The following is a 20,463-nucleotide window of genomic DNA, read 5'->3' as shown; positions in this document are numbered from 1 at the left end:
CACATTTTAATTAATAGGCTTTAAAGCTCTAGTGTAGACAGGGCAAGTTGTATTTTACACATAGGCCGGTCGAGGTGAAACCTAGACTCTCCCTCCCAGCTAACACATGTTAAAAATACCCTAGAGTTGTAAAACATATTAGTTACAACATATTAGCTAACACGGTTTAAGACACACCTTTTATCCTGGACTAGACAAGCCCTTGAACATCATGATTACTTTGTCTTAGATTTATTACAATGGGTGGGTTCTCATTCATAAAACTTAGTCTTTATTCAGAAATAACAAGAACCAACAGTATTTGTGAAACACAATTTAAGCATAAATATTAGCGAAAGAATCTATACTAGAAGTTTCCATGATTGAACGTGTTACTCAGTGATCAATACTTATTTATGATTTTTTCCCCCTCAGTCCTACCTTACTGTAACATTTTCTCTGAGAAGAACCCAAACATATCCATTATAAAACTTTCTATTAGTGATCAAATTAACACACACACAAATATGTAATTAAATGTAAATTAAATAGTAATTCAGCTAGAAAAATCAAAGTGATATAGCAGATTGTTAACTTAGATTTTCCATACTACAGAAGACTTCGGTAGAAATGTTTCACAAAATCTATTGTTTTTAAGACAGACGCTATATTGTTAATTAGAGAGAAAAGGTAGGTGAAGTAATACCTTCAATGGGACCAACCTCTGTTGATGGATGGGACAAGCTTTTGAGCTTCACTGTAGTTCTGGCACTTCATTTTAAGTGGTCTTCTACAGCATGTGTGAACCCCTTATGCTTAACAATCTGTCCCAATATGTATTGAGCTCAGACACTCTGGCTACCTGCTCCAGACTTGAAGAAGAGTTCTGTGAAGCTCAAAACCCTCCACATTCCACCAATGGAAGTTGGTCCAATAAAAGATATAACCTCACCTACTTTGTCTCTCTCATATCCTGGGACCAATATGGCTACAAGACACCAAATAAATGTACTGTTAATTAGTATTTTGGTTGACTTCCTTAATTAGCTCAAAATTAAGATTTTTTTAATCTGCACTTTAGATCACATAGAAGCAATGTTACCCATTCTAAGTTTTAATTTTAAATTAGAGCATGCTATAGAAAAGGTTGCTCTGTGTAACAGTCACCTGTATATGTGAATGTCTTTGCATCTCCCAATTCTGTCGCACCATTCCTGAGCCTTTGCATCCATCACTGGGTTTAAATCATTGTCATAGAACACAACAGTGTCTGCCTCCACAAGATTGACACCAGTGGAACGACTATGAGAGGAAAGAATGGCACAGAAAATGCGCTTGTCTCTGTTGAAACTTTTCATCAGTTCCTAGATGGGGGGGAAAAATTGGTAAGCAGAACCAAAAACGATTACTGAAATAAATTTAAACTAGCTCTAATGGAATGAAAAGTGAATAAAATCTAGATTTCCCATTTATTTTTAAACGACAAAGCAGGTTTCCTATTTCATGTGTTAGTACTCAAAAGTAAAATTTAGAAGCATATTACTGCTATATCTGTGGCTAACAGATAAAGTAACCTTACCTGACGTTGTTCATGATTAGCATATTCATCAATTCTCACAAATGTGAGAAAATGGAAGTTCAGGAATAGCTCCAGTATATCTAACATTAGAATCATCTGTGACAAAATCAGCACACGGCGTCCCTCGGCTTTCAGCTTCTGCAGCAAGACAGCAAGAGCTTCCAACTTCCCTAGGTTTTAGGGAGAAGAGATTATAAAGAGTTCATACACGGCATTCAACTGTTGCCAGAGGAAGCAGGTGTATATAATACTGGCTCTCCTTTACCTGAATCATACTGTACCAGTCGGAGGTCAGGGAACTGTAGTAAGTGTGGAGTTGTAATCTGTTGCAACTGATGTAAATATGGAGTTGCCTTCTCCTTAAGATTGTGCTTGAAGACTTTCATCTTATGACTATATGAAGGGGGAGGATTTGCTACATACAAACATGGGGGAGCAGCAACTGCAGCTGGCAACACACAGTGAGCCCTGTAAAATGCAGCAAAACTATTTCAATAAGCAGGATGAGAAGAAACTGCATTTCTAAGTGATCAATTCTAGCAATGATCTTTCAACATCTCACCATTCTTACACCATTATCTAGACATCCTCGCAATTCTTTGTGTGTCTTACAAAATATTATAGGTGTCTCAGAGTTAATGTTTTAATTAGTTTTTGTAGCTCAATTTGGATGGTGGCTACAAAACAATATTTTGCAATAAAACAATAAAAGGATTAAAGCCTTGAGAGTCTTCAAACTAAGAACTTTACTCCCATGAGTAGTCAGACTGTTTGCGGAATCAGGGCCTATGAATCTAAATATTAATTTCTACTCAATATTTGAGGAGCTAGCAGAGGTTGAATGAATTTGTATAAGAAAAGAACAGGTGTTTATTCCATACAAAGGAGACTGAAATTAGCATTTTTCGTGGCAGTGGCAATGGGTCAATTGCTCTCCAGAGAGGAGACTTGACAGTACATGCATAAACCAATCCCCCATCATGCCAAGGAATGGCAGCTGAGACAGTAAGAAAAAAACAGCACCAACTGTACAAACCCTACTGGAAGCAATTCAAAAGAAGTTTGAGATTCTCTCTCTAACTTAATTCCCGTTGCATCATGGGTTTTGAGGAAAACTGTACCCATTTTGCTCTGCACAGCAATCTGAAAGCTTATATGAGAAGAATTTCTCAACATATCTTCATTGAAACACAGAAGACACTCAGACGTACAGGAGACAGCGGCAATTATAAAGGACATAGGATTCTAAACTCAGCCATTAAAGAAAAATGTAACGGTTACTGTAATGCATGTCTGCTACTGCAATACCAAATGGCCTAAAATGAACAAGCTATTAATAGGAAAAGGAAGTTTTATAGATGTTTGAAAAAAACCTCTCTTAGTAGAAATCCATATTCATGAAAATCACAAAATTACCTATTAGCAACATCCTTTAGGGATTCCTGTTGCTGATCTGATGTCAGGATCAGGTCTTGCAGCGGATCAGTTGGACCTTCAGAGGCACGCGAAGAAAGGCAACAGTTCACAAAGCCAGCCCACCTCCATTTGTTGTCCCCAGTGGAACAGTGTTGCGGGACCTTTCTTTCACCAATCAAAGAGCAAATTCCCAACAAGTCTCTGCCATACACTGGGGCTCTGGAACAACGGCGCTCATTACCAGAAAATATTCTGTCAAGACGCTCCTTTAGAAGCCTGTTCTTTTCTTCAAATGATTCCTTTGCCAAGAAAAAGTGACAAAAAATATGTGCAGCTTACAATGATGATAAGTGTATGAGTTACTTTAGTACAAAGCAGTAAACATTAAAACCATGTAGTAGAGATAAATGATGTTTTATATCATTCACTTGCCAAATTCGTACAGCTACTCGGGTCCAAATGCTAAAGGATTAAAATGTAATGTACAATTTGAAGAGCACAATTAAATTCATCTCTAGTTAAAAGGCTCACTTCCATCATAACTTTGTATTTCCTTGCTTTTGTTACTTTAAATGTAAAGTAAAGTAATGTAAAGTTACTTTAAACTTTATAGTTTCATAAAAAAGTATTTTGTTAACTTATACAGAGCACTCCAGTGAACATATAAAAACTTCCTAAGATACATCTGACATTCATCCCCTGGAAGGCTTCTGCAAAAACTGCGTAGATGTTTGCTGTCTTCCCATGTTTTTATAGATTTTCCTGAAAATTTCTCAATTTTAAAACTAATTTTAAAAAAACAACCCTCTATTTCCAAGCTTCCTCCACATCAGGAACATACAGGGAATTTGATGGTTCTCATAATTGTTTCCACAACTGGATGGAAACTGTCTTTTTATGCATTATTACAAATCCATGCTGACTGTTACTTATCACCTTATTATCTTCAAATTTTTTTCTAGCTGTTTGCAAATTGATTGCTTAATTATTTGCTCCATTATCTTTCTGAGTACTGAAGTTAAGCTGACTGATCTGTAATTCCCTGGGTTGTCCTTATTCCCCTTTTTATAGATTGGCACTATATTTGCCCTTTTCCAGTCCTCTGGAATCTCTCCCGTCTTCCATGACTTTTTGAAGATAATCACTAATGACTTAGATAGTTTGAGTATTCTAGGATGTATTTCATCAGGCCCTGGTAACTTAAAGACATCTAACTTGTCTAACTAATTTTTAACTTGTTCTTTCCCTATTTTAGTCTCTGATCCTACCTCATTTTCACTGGCATTCATTAAGTTAGATGTCCAATTGCTCCTAAACTCTTTGGTGAAACAAACAAAAAAGTAATTTAGCACTTCTGACATTTCCACATTTTCTGTTATTGTTTTCCCTCCCTCGTTGAGTAATGGGCTACCGTGTCCTTGGTCTTCCTCTTACTTCTAATGTATTTGTAGAATGTTTTCTTGTTACCATTTATGTCTCACGCTAGTTTAATGTTGTTTTGTGCCTTGACCTTTCTAAATTTGTCCCTACAAACTAGTATTATTTGTTTATATTCATCCTTTGTAATTTGAACTAGTTTCCACTTTTTGTGGGACTCTTTTTTGAGTTTCAGATCATTGAAGCCAGGGTGTTCTCTTGCCATACTTCCTATCTTTCCTAAGCAGTGGGACAGTTTGCTTTTGTGCCCTTAATAATGTTTCTTTGAAAAACTGCCAACTCTCTTGAACTGTTTTTTCACGTAAACTTGCTTCCCATGGAATCTTATCTACCAACTCCCTGAGTTTGCTAAAGTCTGTCTTCTTGAATCCATTATTTTTATTGTGCTATTTTCCCTCCTAACATTCCTTAGAATCATGAACTCTATCATTTCATGATCACTTTCACCCAAACTGTATTTCACTTTCAAATTCTCAACCAGGTTCTCCCTATTTGTCAAAATCAAATATAGAACAGCCTTTCCCCAAGTAGATTTCTCCACCTTCTGAAATGGTCTCCAATACATTCCAAGAACTTGTTGGATAATCTGTGCTGTGCTGTGTTATTTTCTCCAATACACAATTTGGAATTAATACAGTATTAATTCTGAGAAGTTAGGTTTACACAGCAAAATAATTGCAAATACCTGTGATTGTCCACCATGGGTGGGTGCAGGTTTTAATGCTGACCCCGTATCACCTGATGTTAAGTTAGCGACTGCAGTTCTACCTGGAATACAAACTAAACATAAGCCACGTGTTTATATTTCCTTTTAAAGAAAAATGTTACAAGTTGACACTTATATCTATAGTTATGTATCAATAATGTATAGTGGTAAGAACCTCTCAGTATGGCAATATAATATTCCAACAATGCACCAATCTTGTTAGGATCCAAACAACTGATGGTTGTTTATACCAACTGCTTAAAAATAAACAATAAAGCCCTCAAGACAGAACAAAAGGACCACTGAACATCCATCAAATACTAGCAAATCAAGTTGGATTAGGACCAGTGACAGAAGTGAAAAATTGCATAGCCTGATTGTTCTTATTTCTGCCAGAAATTAACCTGTTTATGATTCCACTTCAGTACACATACTGTAAGAGTTTCGTCCATTTAAAGTTCTCTTTGGGGGGAAAAAGCCTTTGCTTTTTGTCTACTGTTTTGCTCAATTAGCTTGCTTTTCCTTTTGTGAGGAGGTCTCATTTGTCAACTGGACAGATCTAAAGGAAGAAGTCGTTAAGTTTACAAGATAATACAGAAGAGGTGGAGAAACTGATTTACAGTCAGGTGGACTGGGTTTGTATTGAATAATCTTAATTTTTGTCCTCAGCTCCATTACTAGGACTTTGATTTATCTTCTCTTACTAGTGCATGTGATCAGAAGCTTGGTATATCAAATTATTCTGTTGTGATTAAAAAAACCTAATTTTGAGTCTGATCCTATAGGACTGTCAAGTATTGTCCACCAGCATTTTTTTTTTTTTTTTAAAGATGGTTGGTACGTCTTTTCTGTATTTTTTTCCCTGTGTTTATTTGTTCAGGGAAGAGCGACATGAAAGAGCCAGTATTTGGGATTAGGGTTTTATATTCAGGCAATTCTTTTTGTACATTTACCATCTACTACCTGCAGTGTATTGCTTCTGCGAGATTTAAGCAGCAAAGAGATGTTTAAATGTGATGGTGAATCTGAAGTGACAACAAGTACCTGTGCCATAACAACTTGGCTCTATATGAAGCATGTTGTTAAGAACATGTTAACATATTGCCAATATTCATGTTAGTATTTGTCTGTGTTCCTTCCCTTTCCCTACATATTTTGCACATATATTGTCCTATAAAGGTACACTAAATGTGTTCAAATACACTTGTGAGGGTGTTTTCTTCTTTCTGAAATTTGACCAAGTAGGTGTACAATCAATATTTCGGAGCAATGCCCTTGCCTGGATTTTGCTTTGCTTATGCAAAGACCTGGTGCTTTCACTATCTGGTGTGTATGCCATTTGCAACACTATTGCATCGATCTGACAATTGGATAACTATCAAGTTTTTTAATAAAACAAAAGGAAAACTTTCTTTCTGTCAGATAAAACGATGCCGTCATATCTTAAGGATTTCATATTAATTTAGATCCTTTCCAAAAATACATCAATTCAGTATTTATACAGTGAAACACATTTCTATAATAAAAAATCCAGCTATACATCTTTTTCCATAACACCTTTGAATCATCTTGCAGCATGTGTATGAATGCAATTGTTTGAAAGTGCTTTCCCAGAACAGCTAAACCAGCTACTAGCATATTACACAATAAAATAACGTAATCAAAACGCCATACAGTGTCAAGGATACTGTTCGTCCAGTGACAGATTAATGATGACACTGTATTGTTCTTGATTTCTAGATAAGATGTATAATTTCCTACTGCAACTGGCGCACATAGTAAACCAGTATTGAATGCTCTCAGTAGAACATTACTACAAACTCTCTGCTATTCAATTTGAAACTGCGTTTCAGTGCTGAATTGATATACTAATGAACAATTATACTCAATTAGCATAATCTGTGGCAAAATACACTGTGGCAAAAAGTTAAGAGGAATAATCAACTGTAAGGAGCAAACAAAGGACATCTTCAGGTTTCCACATTTTTACATTAACCAAAAGAGCTCATTTGAACTTCCTGTATACATTTAAGTTTGTAATATACAGATAAAAACAAACTAGGCAGTTATGGCATTCATTCAGCATTTTAAGCAGTCTAGAAAGTCAAATTAGATACTTGCAAAATATTTTTTAATTTACTTAAAAGATGAACTGCAAAAGTCATTCTTTACTTTTCCTTTACAATATATAAAAATAGCCTCAGTAGTTTCAGAGGGGCTCTTTACTCCTGTTAAAAAATAGAACGTTGGGTTTTTTTACTTTAGAAATATAAGGTCTTGAGAATTACCTGTTTTTCTTGGAGGACTTTGGCAATATTAGTGGTACCTGAAACTGCACTGAAACATAACATCACAGCTGGAGAATGAGAGTTGCCTAAGACTGGACATCCCTTATTTCCTCTCTCCCCACAAAAATTCCACAAAAAAGAGAAAGTCAGGATCTGAATCTTATTGCCATTTTAGGGTATGAGAAAAGGATCAGTACATGGACTTTTTTTTTTTTTTTATTTTGCAGGTGACCTTCAATCAGGAGGTGACTATAGCAAATGGCATTTCTAATGGACAAATCCCAATAACTGGATTTCTTGGCATTTACTAAACAGCTGTTTTGTCTTGAAGTCAAAATTGCATAGGTACCCTCCAGACATTGTTTCTCCCATTAACATCTTGATCATGTTTACAAGGCTCCCAAACACTTGTATGGACAAGGGGGCAGAGCCTGGAAAATAAAAGGGCAACTAGACAAAGGCAAGTGCAGAAAAAAAGATCAGATAGTGAAGTCACTGCTGGAAAGAGGAAGCACACCCAATGCCCTCATAACATATAGTAGATTCCGCTTATTAGCAACAATCTGTTCCCAGCAAAAAGTTGCCATTATCTGGAAGCTGTCCATAAGTGGAAAGCAGGTTTGTGGGGCTGCAGTCAGGCATGGAAACACTAGGACATGCCTTCCTGGCTGCAGTCCTCCACACCTGACTGCAGCTGGGATTCGCCACCCACACAAGAAGTAAAAGGCTGCTGGGGTGCCAATGTCCCCACCCAGCTGGGGACCCGTTGCCAGAATCGCAGCGCTGAGGGCTGGGAAGGAAGGCTACAGCCCAAATGACAGGACTTTCCATGGGGACAGAAGGTGATGGAGGCCCATGGCGACTCTCCATGCGCTCTCATGGCTGCGCCCTCCCCCAGCAGCACCATGGGGTGGCAGCCAGTGAAAGAAGTACTGAGATGTGCCAAGCTTTTGCCCTCAGTGCTAGGGCAGGGCACAACCCAATGAACACAGGAAAAGGTACCGGGCAGCTCCTGGGACCCCCAATGTCCCTGGTCCCTGTGGAAAGTCCAGGCACCCAAACTACAGTCTCCCTCCCCACTGCTGCCCTGCCTGCAGCCTCCCTCCCAGCCTGCAGCACCAGGAATCCAGCAGTCTTCCTCATTGCAGAAACCTGCACGAAGTGGGGCCTTTCTTCCCCAAAAAAGTTAATAAAGCTGCATGCCTGTTGCCAATCTCTGAATCCCGTTACCATTAAAGTCAGTGGGATGGCACTGGTTCCCAGCAAAACGTTGCTATTAACTGAAAGTTGTTAATACTAGAATTGCTAGTAAGACGCAGCCACTACAGTAAAACAATAATCACCTAGATCCTACTTTGAAAAGTGGCAAATATTTTAAAACTCACATTTAATTATCCAGGGCAATTTGAGTTAAGACAGAGTTTGTAAAGAGAAATTCTGAATATTAGTGCAGCCTCAACCTCTCTTAGGCAAGAGACAGAGCATGCAGCTTTTCCACTCTGTTTTGGTTAAAGATTTGTGTAAATTTCCTGGTACCGATTAATAAGCAGCTTGAACTACAGAAATAGCAATTTTGCTAGTTAGACGTCGAACTGGAGATATAACTTCAGGACAGACACCTACCTTGCTGCGCTACTGCCGTAGAGGCTGGCACACCTGCTGGATGCTGGTTTCCCAAGGCATTCAGAGCATTTTGAACAGTTCCAGCTTGAGAAACTGTCTGCATGACAACTGGGCCCTGAGGTCGCAAGTACTGCTGGCCGGGAGCCGAAACAATTTGAAGAACACTTCCTGCAATTGTGAATTAAATGAAAACAATTAGTCAGCGTAAAATGGAAAAGAACAAAGAGTATTCTCCGGTAGGATATATTACCGCAACAGGCTAGGCATACCCTGCTGGGAATATCTCTTTCAAAGAGACAATGTAAAGGTACAGTTCATCTAGTGCAAGAATTATTATTCTGAAACTAATCAAAGAAAGATCTTAAAATTATCTCATTCCCTTACAAGCCAGACTTAAAAGGCATCAAGGTAATTAGGCATCTATGTAGGTACTGATTTTTAAATTACTCCCAATTATGTAATTTCTTTCCCTTAATACACAGTATTTTAATCCTAATTTTGCTGTACATTTGACTTACTGGATTCAAAATTTAAGGTTTTCTACTGTGAGGACAACAACCTAATTTTTCTCAAAATTATATACAGAAATATCTCCACTTCAGAAGAGAGCCTCAAAAGGTAAAATTCTAAAACTAGGAAAAGCCTCCCTCCCCAATTACATCTATTTCATAGGCCTAATTAAAGCCTCTTCTTCTGCACCACAGGACCTCCATAACCAGAGTCACAGAGGGGCTGGTTCAGAGCTAAATATTGTGTTTCAAGAACTCTGCACACAGCAGTGGCTGGGTTAAAATACAGAGACAGTTTATTATAGAGAAGTAAAAAGTAATGTTGCAGAAATAAGGTTAAAGATTACTTGAATTTTGTTCCACATGACTGTGTATTTCATTTTTTATTAATGCATTATTTTACTCTATTTGCACGATATACATGTAAGAATATATTCATATAAAATGTATAAAAATGCTGAAACCACATTTCCTCTAACAGGTGTATACTTTTCTAGAGAGATCTACCTTACTGCCCCTCACTGCACACATACAGAAAAGACACAGTAAATGGTATTACCATCGGAAAAAATACCTTCTTTTTTAATGTGCTTAAAGTACAGCAATGAGGAAAGCCTTCCCCGTTCCAATAATCTAGTGTGTCAGCATTAGAAAACCCATTGTGTGAAGCTGGACAGAAGAGTACCTTGCAGCTGCAGAGGCTGCCCTGCCGTAAGCTGGCGGAGTTGACTATGTGATAAAGTAAATTTATTCCCTTGAAACTGCAGTGTTACAGGTGTCTCTGGCTGCGCGATTCTGCCTTGTGCTCCTGCTATGGAGGCCAGATGGGCTATTTTTACTACCTCACCACCTGTTAAGGAGGAAAATATACATTAACGAAGGCTCTTCAGTTTCCACAACTCTACATGTTGGTTAGTACACTGGTGCTGAAGCGCCTTCCATGCATAATTATATTTAGTGCATCAAAAGTGTCATATAAAAGTTCAGCAGGTATTGCTTTCTGTATTTGTTGGACAAACTGGAAAAAACTAATCACTTAAAATTAAACATCAACATTTGAGAAGTTATCCTTTCACTTTTGGTAGCAAAAAGCATAAGAGCTACCTGAAAACTCATGTGACACTTTATAACAGAAAAAGTATACATAGTAAAGTGATCGCCACTGCCTTTCCAAGAGCATTAAGAAAGGTTTAAAGAAAAAATATTCACCCAAAATAAAATGAGAGAGACACATTTTAAATAGCTGGAAGATTAACATTTGCTGCGTAAGCAAGATTTATATTAAATGAGCTGCACTTAGAAAATTAAAAAGCTCTAAAATGATAAGTATCTCAAGATTTTTGTGATTTAAATGCAGAAAGTTTACAAGCAAAAAGCATCAAGTATTAAAAAGAGTTACAAAATGGTGGCATGAAAACTTAGCTTTTGTAAAGGCAGTGCATTACCCCAGAGATAAAATTAATACATCAGTGCTCAGTATTCTATATACATGCTAATAGGCAGAGCACATACAATCTTAAAGCAAAGCCTCACTGCTTTTTTCTGCCTAACAGTTGTGACTTTTGTCTCTGTGAGAGAGGCCTTTAAGCAGATGGATTAGTGTTTAATATGAAAAGAATAATTAGGATAGAGCTAAAACATTGGTCTGAAGAAGTCTTGCCAGCAGAGGAAACATGCAGAAATAGGAGATTAAGTTGACACCACTAATGTATGTCCACAGCAATTCTATTGTTTCTTATCCAATTTTTGATTTTCCTTGGTCATAAGCAGTGTAGTGAGCAAGGCTAATCAGAAGAGTGAAAAAAACAAAGATTCTGTACACATTTTAGGGTGCCTAGTAACTTAACCTCATTGTAGTAAAAAGGTGGGAGAAACCTTGAAAGGGGAGGCCACTTACTAGGCAACCGTGCCTGGGCCTGAGAGGTCAGTACCAGCCTCTGAGGCAGCACACTTTGTTGGATGGTGTGCGAGGGGGCCTGTGGCTGGGTCTGGCCTAGCTGTGAGGCCTGTGCAGTGGTCTGACCCCGCTGTTTCACAGGATTGGCTGTGCTAGTTGCTGTGGTGAAGGTCGCTGCTGGCTGGTGTCTTGGAGCACTGGTAGAAGCCTGAGTTGTCTGAAACTGTGCTGCTGCAGCTGCAATCAATAAGGTTTGTTTGTGCAAGCTGTTAGAGGTTTTAACTCCATTGTTTTAAACAACCTGCATTAAAAAGAAACCTTCCAACAGGATATTAAAATGGCTAAAGGAATGGCTTTTCCTTACAGACTGGGATTTCTACCCATACCTATCACTCCATCCTATTTTTTACAACATTATATAATTGGTAAGCATTTTTTAAAAAGACTAAGTATATATGCTAAAGCACTGTAAATCTCTAAATTCAATAGACCATTATATACAATTGGGGTTTAAATACCAATAGTATATTGTATACCAATAGTATATTTCATGCATTATCACTTAGGCTACACCAGATTAGCTTTGCACTACAATGGTAGGTCACACTGTAGCAACTAGTGGGAGAAATTTACTAGCTATTAGTTTGTTTGTATTTTTTTTAAAAGCCATTAGTAATCTAGACCACCAAGCTAGAGGAAAGAAGATTTCTATTAACAGACTAGCATACATCAGTATATTGAGAGATTTAACTAACTAAGGTAGCAATACCTTTCCTACCTTGATTTGCAGATACTGTAGCAATGGGTGATCTTCCTCGCACTTGTCCCTGCTGAGTTACTGTTGCTGTGGTCACTGTTCGCTGTACCTGAGTGCTTGGAAAAACTACAGTCCTGCCCTCCGGCTTCTGCCCATACTGAACTGGTTGAAACAATCTGTAAAGTATATGCAAAATAAAAACTTCAGAAAAAATTATTAACCAGGCCTTTAAAATTCTTCTCAAACTTTCCCACGTGAAGAGGGACACTAAGCCCATCAATTTCTGCAAAAAAATATTTAAGGAAAGCTTAAAAACTTTCATCTGATGCAATACTGATTTCTTAAATCTGCAAACCAACAGCTTAATTGCCCCCATGCTGCTACTCCCAGCTAAATGCCTGAAGAACTACCTGCAAAATATTCACTAATTCACTCCCAGCTAAATGCCTGAAACCTGCAAAATATTCACTAATTCTGCAAGATTTGCTTTCAGTATTGTAGGATTCCAAGAACCAAAGGCGATTTACTTCTATAGTAGTGTGAACCATATCATCACACTGGCCAAAGTAAAAATTCAGCAAGTCCATAGACTGACTCAAAGTGAATCTCGGCTTGTTTTACACTGTGCTGCAATGTGGCCTGTGAGACTGTGAACTGCAGAGCACGCTAAAATGTTGTACTCTCACTGTCCCACATGGATGCTGCTGGCATGAACTAAAAGGTACCTACTTGCTATTAACATACATTAACATAAATCATGCATCTTTTAGTTGCACCTACACAGGGCAGTGAGGGCACAATATTTTGGTGTCTTCTGCATTCACACCTCCACAGTCCGCACTGCGGTGCAGCATAAACATGGCCTGCATCTTGTGTTTCACAAAGCAGCTCCATACCACATGCAAGTCGTGAAAGTGCATCATGTCATAATGATGTATGGTGGTTGTTCCCGAGGCAACTAAATCAACCCCTCTTATCATTGTATATTAGCACCCTAAACGTGCTTTACTAAACCAAAATCCAAGTTTTGAGGGCAAACAAGCTGAAAGTGTGCCATACAATACCAACAAAATAAATACAGAGTATGATGTAATATGGCAAATATAATGCATTACCAGAAGGGATCTTAAAATCTAAATCAGTTTCATGGTTAAACATTAAACATTTTGAAAATACAATGGAAGCATAAATCAGATACAGGTAGAATTCAGTGATGACGATTTCGGACAAGTTTGAAATCAACTGCCTTTCTTTTTAAAATTATAGCTCAAAAGAACAGTATTTTCATATAAAATTGGGCATACCTGCTTGGTTTGAGCTTCACTGAGTTGGGTCTGGCTGGATGATGAGGGGAGCTGTATATCTCCTCAATAAGCTTTCTGGTCACCTTTTGTTTTGGCAGCACTTGCGCTTCATAGTGAGTCATTTTGTTTTCTACTCCAATCAGATCAAAAAGACACTTGTCTGTATCCTAGAGTTATTGTGAAACAATAAGGTTTACAAAGTCAGCACATAAAAATAATAAAGTTCAGCAAAAATGATACAGAATAATTAGACTCTCGCCTTTTGGCCCTTTAAAGTGAAACTAACATTGCTTATTTACAGTATATATTTCAACGGAAAAAATCACAATTATACTTTAGCTAATTAAAGTTAAACTGAAAACACCAAATCTCCAGGTATTTTTTGGTCATACAGTTGACATTCCCATCTTTAGTGTTAAATTGACTAGGAGAGGAATTAAATTGATAGGGTTATGGAAATCAATTGCAGTTTTCTTAGTATTTCAAATATCACCAATTCAGCTAAATACCAAGAAATACAGGTTTTAAATATTAAATTGGACTACAAGGCAAACAGATTTTTAACATGTGGAAAAATGTTCAACTGTCTTTTTAACATGCCAATCAGTATGTAGGCATAGTACACACAAAGACAGCAACAAACCCATCCAAAGGGACCGTGACTTCATCTTTTAGACTGCTTTCTTATGTGAGATTGTTTTCCCTTGCTCATCCCCAAGAGCAACACTGCTTCTTTGGCAATAAGCCATCCAAAGCATCACCATTTGTGCTAACATAGGAACATTAATGCACTGAACAGAAAGCTCTCACCCGTGTGTTAAAAAAGAAAGTCCTACTGTCCTCTAGCTATTATAAATCCTGAAAGCAGAAAAACTAACTGAAACCCTGTACTTAAGTATATTGCTTCACAGGGTATCCAGATTTTCTTCTTATTTAATAGTGGTTTTTGGGCATAGGAAAGCTCCCGAAGACAAAAAACACATAACAATAATGCAAAATGAAGCCAATTTTTCTTCAGACAGCTGGAACATGAAAGGCAGCTTACTACTCAACCATTTCGTAAAACTCAAACTGTAGGGAGAATGAGAGATGTAGTAAATGTGCGTTCAGTTAGGTGGGAGACTCAAAATAGCAAATTCATTCCACTTACAGTTTGCAATTGGCTTGAAGCACAGTCCCACACATAATTAAGAGACTGATGCTTTCTCCACTAAATTCTGCAAGGGCAATTTTTAAACAGTTTACTTTTCCACTCACCTGCCAAAGACCCCGTTCTAGTGCTTTTAGTACCAAAGAAGCAGTTCCATATTCTAATGCTTTGGACACATACGAGGAGCTGGAAAGCCTGGGATTTATCAGGTCAGGGTGATTACAAATCCTTTGCAACTGCATCAGAACGTAAAGGACACTGACGAAATGTCCACTTTTAAGAGCTTCCTGGGTTCTAGCAAATAAAAACAATGTAAATTTCTCAGTTTAAGCATAGTTTTTATAAAGCCTGAAAGAAACGTCATTGAACTTATAGGGCCCGAATTTGAAGTGTCATGTGTTACATAGCAATCTGAATATATATTTAAGTTTTAAATGGAGAGAAGTTTCAGGAGTATTTAGTGTAACATAATATAGCTTCAAAATGTGTGAACGTGAATTTGGGATTATCATGAAACTGAGGAACCAAGGATACAGCCTAAAGCCAGAAATAGTCTCAGCAGACAGGTTCCGCACCCCATAACTCTGTCAATCTGCTGCATCTTTACCCACACCATTAGTCTTAGCGTTTCATTCCTGGACATCTCCTGAGCACAAACTGACTCTTCTGTTGAACTCTGATGGTTTTGTGGTTTGGAGAATCATCCACAGCGGATAAGAATTATCCTCAAAACAGCCTCGATTTTAGGCTTCCAGAGGTAAATGGTTGCTTTTTTCAAAGCCCATCATATCATCTGGCTTGAACGTTAGAGATTTCAGATGAGTTATGTCATATTCTTTGGTCATGATGACACGATTAGGAAAAATATTAAATGCAACCACTCTGGATAAGAAGTTTTAAAAAACTTCTTATGTCCTAGGAGTAGAATCATAATATTTTTTAATTTGCTATTTGAATTCCTTACCCTGGCTGCAATATGACATCTTCGTACATAGCCTTTTGCCGATTAGAAAGACGACACTTGAGCACATGTTCGTATTTCTTTGTCAGTTGCTTTTCAACATCTCTCTTTGATCTTCGCAAAATAAATGGCTGAATCATCTGAAAAAATGTCATAATAAATTAAATCTTCCTTCACATTAAAGATATCGTTTGACAACTTAAAGCTAACATTATCCAGACATAATGCGCAGACACATGAGCTATCATGATCATCACTAATTCTTGCATCCAGTGGCAGAAATTTGGGCAGAGTAAGGCCTACTGTACGCTACAGTTGCACTGGTTTAACTAAAGGTGTGTCTTTATTTCAATGAGAGCAAAACCTAATCAATTTAAAACTGGTTTATACTGATTTAACTTAAATCAATTCCTTGATGATTTAAAATAATTTAACCCTAGCATGACTGAATTTATGAGTGCCCACAAAAGTTTGCATCAGTTTAACTAAATTGATTTATAATTTAAATTAACTACAATTTACAATTTAGTTAAACTGTTGCAACTCGGGTGTGAAGACAAGCCTTAAGGTGACATGGATGCCAAGGAGAGGAACAGGAATTCAAAATCTTTCCTTCACATTCATATTTAACCCTGCCCAAAAGGAGTGAGGAAAGAGGAGATTCATCCCTTTTTTGGTATGAAAAGCCTCAGCTGCTTTCTTGGAGACTAAAAATCAAAACCTCCACCCCATACTGTCCTAGGTGCCAACACCCCACAATATCCCTCTTCAGCTCTCAAAACTTCCAGCTTCTTCCCAACAACTAAAATGCACTTCTGTCACTATAAAATTCTGTGGCACACAATGAAAATTTGTGGGCATCATATAAAAAGCCAAATTTAACATGGAAGTCTTTCTTAAGGTTTTACTAGTGATTGTACTGGATTCCCTGGGACACGTGGCTTAGGAAGATCCCTGCTGTATAAATACTGGGCCCCATACTTTCAGCCCAGTGTCCCACATAGGACATAATGCTTTGATCAATGTACAACACAATTCCTATAGAAGGAGTTCTTGTATCAACTGATCCAAGTGTTAAAAAAAGGCAGAGAATTGTGAATTAATCTGAACCCTCCATGCCAGAGTCAACTGTGTTTGAATACTGAAGTAACAAAGATGAGAAAATAATTAAACAACATACTCTGTGTAATCTTATGACAAGTTTATGGCAATAATCCTGATTTTCCTCATTGGCTGCCTTTACTGGGAAATCTAGGTAAGATCTGGAAATTCCTGGAATTAGAAAATGCACCATAGTCCACAACTCCATCAAGGTGTTACGCAAAGGAGTGTCTATCAGGAGCAAACGATGCTGGCTGTGAACAATAAGACAAAAAAAAAAAGTAATGAGGTTCAACAATTAGGTAGTTTTTAATAAAATAATGAGATACTTATCTGAACACTTTGGATATCTGACAAAATACTTAAAAGAAAATGACTACCCCTTACCACACAACAACACTCAGTAACCACAATAAACCAAATTAACACAAAAATAAAACTAACTCCACATTTTCCCTAAGCATTGCCTCCAATAATATTTGCTTCTTCAGTAAATAATCAGTTTGCCTGAAAGCGTCAGTCGTAATGGTGAAGACTAATACTAGTTATTAAAATCTGAAATTAAGATTAAATGAATCAGTATTATATTAACATTTAGGACAGTTACCTTTATAGTTATAACATTAAACTACAGAGTTTCCTGTCTACTTGAGTGTTTTAATAAAAATAGTTTTAGAAACAAATGTTTTAGCATCTTAAGGCTTGTGACACACTCATTGGTGCTTTCATGCAATTTTAGTGAAGCATCCAAAATAAAGCAGTTATCCAGCAAACTAGTTTCTCATTTCCCCAGTATAAAAAATTGTAGGAAATATTTCTGCTAGAGCACGTCAAGATCCAGAACAGAGCATCTATAGTGCTGTGTTAGCTGCTATCACAGGGTGCTGAGCAGGTCTCTGAACCTTGATTGCTCAAGTAAAGGGAACTTTACAGCGTGTAACTAACGTACTATCCAAATAAGAAACTAGGCAGATACAAAAAATTTTTTATGCAGAACAAATTTTTCCTAACAGAAAAACTAATCTAAAAGCCACATAAAGGAAAAACTGTTGATATGTTCCATACCTTCGGAGACTGAAGAGTGCCTCCCAGTGCTTCTCAGTCATGTTTTTAATTTGCTGCATTTCATCTACAACTAGGTACTTCCATCGCATTTTCATGAAGGCATGGTTGCTTTTAAACAGTTGCTTGTATGAAGTGATACATACATTAAAGCTGTTGGGTTCCATCCATTCCTACAAAAACCAAAATAATGATCCATACAAGTTAATACATATAACTGTTAATACTAGTGGGACAGAAAAGTAATGGCATAATTTCAGTGATTATGATTGCATGCTATCCACTTAGCAACTATTAAAAAATGCATCCCAAATGATTTATAAACAAATCTTGGTCTTCAAACTATAGTTGGTCCAGGAATTAAGTAAGGTGCTGCATGTATTGTGCAATATCGAAGACACCATGTTGCTTCTCTTGGATTTTCAAAGAGATGTGTGGATTAGAAGCTCTTGGTAAATGCAAGAACCCCACATTTCATTACTCATTTCTTGTTATATCTCAACAAGAACAAGCTGCATAAATCTGTGTACTTAAACAGTGATCTAGTCACCACTAAAAATAAACCCTGCAAAATAGAATACCTGTCTCTTTGCTCTAAGTTCTCTTTGGCTGCCCAAGTACAAAAGAATTTTCAATCCAGGGCACCAGCGTTTCAATTCAAGCTCCCATTTCAGTATGTTACAACTCCGCACAACAACGAGATGAGGGCCCCAGTTACCTACAGGAGAAAAAATAAAGCAGATGACAATACAGATGTGGAATAAAATCGTTAAAATTCATTTTCTCCCTTCTGCTCTTAAAGTTAAGAGCTGCATGTACTGAATTCATTGTTAAAAGTATGTGTGAGCCAATACTAATATCAATACAGTACTATGATAAGAATAATTGTTAACTAGTTAGAGAATGCAGAGCTGTAATTCAAGGTTGCAAGTCAGTAACTGCAATTGTTCATTAATGGCTGAATCTAAGAAAAGAATTGAGTCATCATTTGTTCATTATGCAATTTTGATTTTTTTTTCTTTAAATACTGTTAAAACTGGAGATTTTTAAAAAAATTTGGCCCTCCAATCCATGGCAGGGGAACAGTAAATTGAACAAGGGGCTGTTAACTGCTAGAACAGTATATACAGTTACACAACAAAGGCACCTGAGTGTCATATTTCAATATAAATAGGTTTTTCCTAACATAATCCTCCTTGTCCATACATTACCCAAAGTCTGATTTGAACCCACAGAATCAAAGGGATTATGAAGCAAGACGGACTTTCTCTCTCTCATTTTGTCCAGAGCACATTTTTAATTTGTTGCCTTCTGATACTAGCTTCTGTTGTTGCTGGCAGCTGGCTCCTACCGATCCTATCCCCACCGATCTCCCTTTCTCAACAGTAGCAGATCTAATCCTGAGTCACTTTCAGTGTATCTGAATAGTGCTTTTTGCTTCCAGAACACTAGGTGTGCTGCATATACAATTCTGCCCTTGATGAACCCCAACAGTTTTTTGACTGGGACGTATCAGTACTACTTAAAATAAAAAACACAAATCATAACTGAAAAACCCAGATTGGAGGTACATTAGAAATGACTTGTGCCAATCTGAGGAGGAGTGCGGTCAGCACATTAGATGCAATCTTTGGGAAGTTAGCATTCTTTTTTCTTTGTAAATAATGTGTATTAAAGTTCAGATAATAGTTTGCAGCACCTTTAATCAGGCATCAAAAGAGCTTTATAAATACCTCATCCTTCACCACTTTGGAGATGAATACCTCTTTCAAACCAAGGCAAACAGACATAGAGGAAGCCAGGAAACTGCAATCCCTTATACAACGTAATGCATCTTATTATCGAACACTGACAAGTGTTTTGAGTATCTTGAGCATTTTTCTTAACCAAAAGGAAATAGCTTAAGAATGCTTGAGAACAGCACTTATAGTAGCTACTCAAGTTACAGTAGCTATTCAAGAAGTGACTAAAACTACCAACTTTTTGTCAATATTCTTGAAAGGAATCACCACAATTGTTGGCAAAGTTTCAAGAAATTTGTAAGACAGCTGTAAACAGGCAAAACAGTGATTTATTATGTTAATGCTGGTCTACCTTGAATTAAAGTTGTGTGAAACAGCAGAATTAGCTTACCTTCATTACTAGCCAGGTGTGCAAAAAAAGCAATGACTTGCACCGTTTTGCCAAGCCCAGCCTCATCTGCCAGAATACCATTGAGATTCTTTTTATACAGCTTTGCTAACCAGTCCAGCCCAATCTTCTGATACTCTCTAAGAGTCCCATATAATAATGACGGAGTATTATATTTTACCTGTACCAAAAGAATATATACATACATGTCGCTGCTTTTGATCAAAGGTTAGAGTTTGATTAAGTTCAAGGAAGCAAGCAAACAAACATTCCCTGCTATGATTTCATAATTATGAAGATATTTTACTATTCACTGACTGTTAAAAAAAATAAAATCCATTAAAAATGCTGTAAAATTTCTTGAAGAAACAGCAACACTAGCTTTCTACTTCTAGCATTCTTTGTAGAAGATCCTGACCCACTCATAACTAAGCCTCACAACACCCTCTATGAGGTACTATACACTTTTACAGATGGAGAAACTGAGCAATGAGGAATTAAATGAATTGTCTAAGCCCAAGATCCAGTCAGTCCTATTCTCCTCATTAAACCAGGGTACGAGGC

General features: G+C 37.3%; 1 protein-coding gene across 9 annotated transcripts in view; it reads right to left on the bottom strand.

Annotated features, from left to right (window-relative positions):
• The window catches only part of EP400 (E1A binding protein p400), a 62,512-nt gene that overhangs the window by 22,252 nt on the left and 19,797 nt on the right, over window positions 1–20,463 (bottom strand). For 7 of the 9 annotated variants that reach the window (XM_067539789.1, XM_067539788.1, XM_067539791.1 and 4 more), the window contains 16 exons: window positions 19,903–20,080; window positions 18,351–18,487; window positions 17,773–17,942; window positions 16,787–16,961; window positions 15,610–15,746; window positions 14,753–14,939; window positions 13,496–13,662; window positions 12,213–12,367; window positions 11,435–11,671; window positions 10,223–10,387; window positions 9,029–9,196; window positions 5,097–5,191; window positions 2,975–3,273; window positions 1,824–2,026; window positions 1,559–1,728; window positions 1,147–1,343 (listed from right to left, as the gene is read on the bottom strand). In XM_067539789.1, coding sequence (XP_067395890.1) covers window positions 1,147–1,343; window positions 1,559–1,728; window positions 1,824–2,026; window positions 2,975–3,273; window positions 5,097–5,191; window positions 9,029–9,196; window positions 10,223–10,387; window positions 11,435–11,671; window positions 12,213–12,367; window positions 13,496–13,662; window positions 14,753–14,939; window positions 15,610–15,746; window positions 16,787–16,961; window positions 17,773–17,942; window positions 18,351–18,487; window positions 19,903–20,080 — 2,840 coding nt within the window. The remainder of the gene's footprint in view (window positions 1–1,146; window positions 1,344–1,558; window positions 1,729–1,823; window positions 2,027–2,974; window positions 3,274–5,096; window positions 5,192–9,028; window positions 9,197–10,222; window positions 10,388–11,434; window positions 11,672–12,212; window positions 12,368–13,495; window positions 13,663–14,752; window positions 14,940–15,609; window positions 15,747–16,786; window positions 16,962–17,772; window positions 17,943–18,350; window positions 18,488–19,902; window positions 20,081–20,463) is intronic. The other 2 variants (XM_067539790.1, XM_067539796.1) reach the window with 2 other exon arrangements.

Source organism: Emydura macquarii, unplaced genomic scaffold (assembly GCF_026122565.2).
Source record: "Emydura macquarii macquarii isolate MOO-44397 ecotype Brisbane River unplaced genomic scaffold, CSIRO-AGI_Emac_v2 contig_554, whole genome shotgun sequence".
Classification (NCBI taxonomy): Eukaryota; Metazoa; Chordata; order Testudines; family Chelidae; genus Emydura; species Emydura macquarii.
This window is presented reverse-complemented; position numbering and strand designations above follow the sequence as displayed.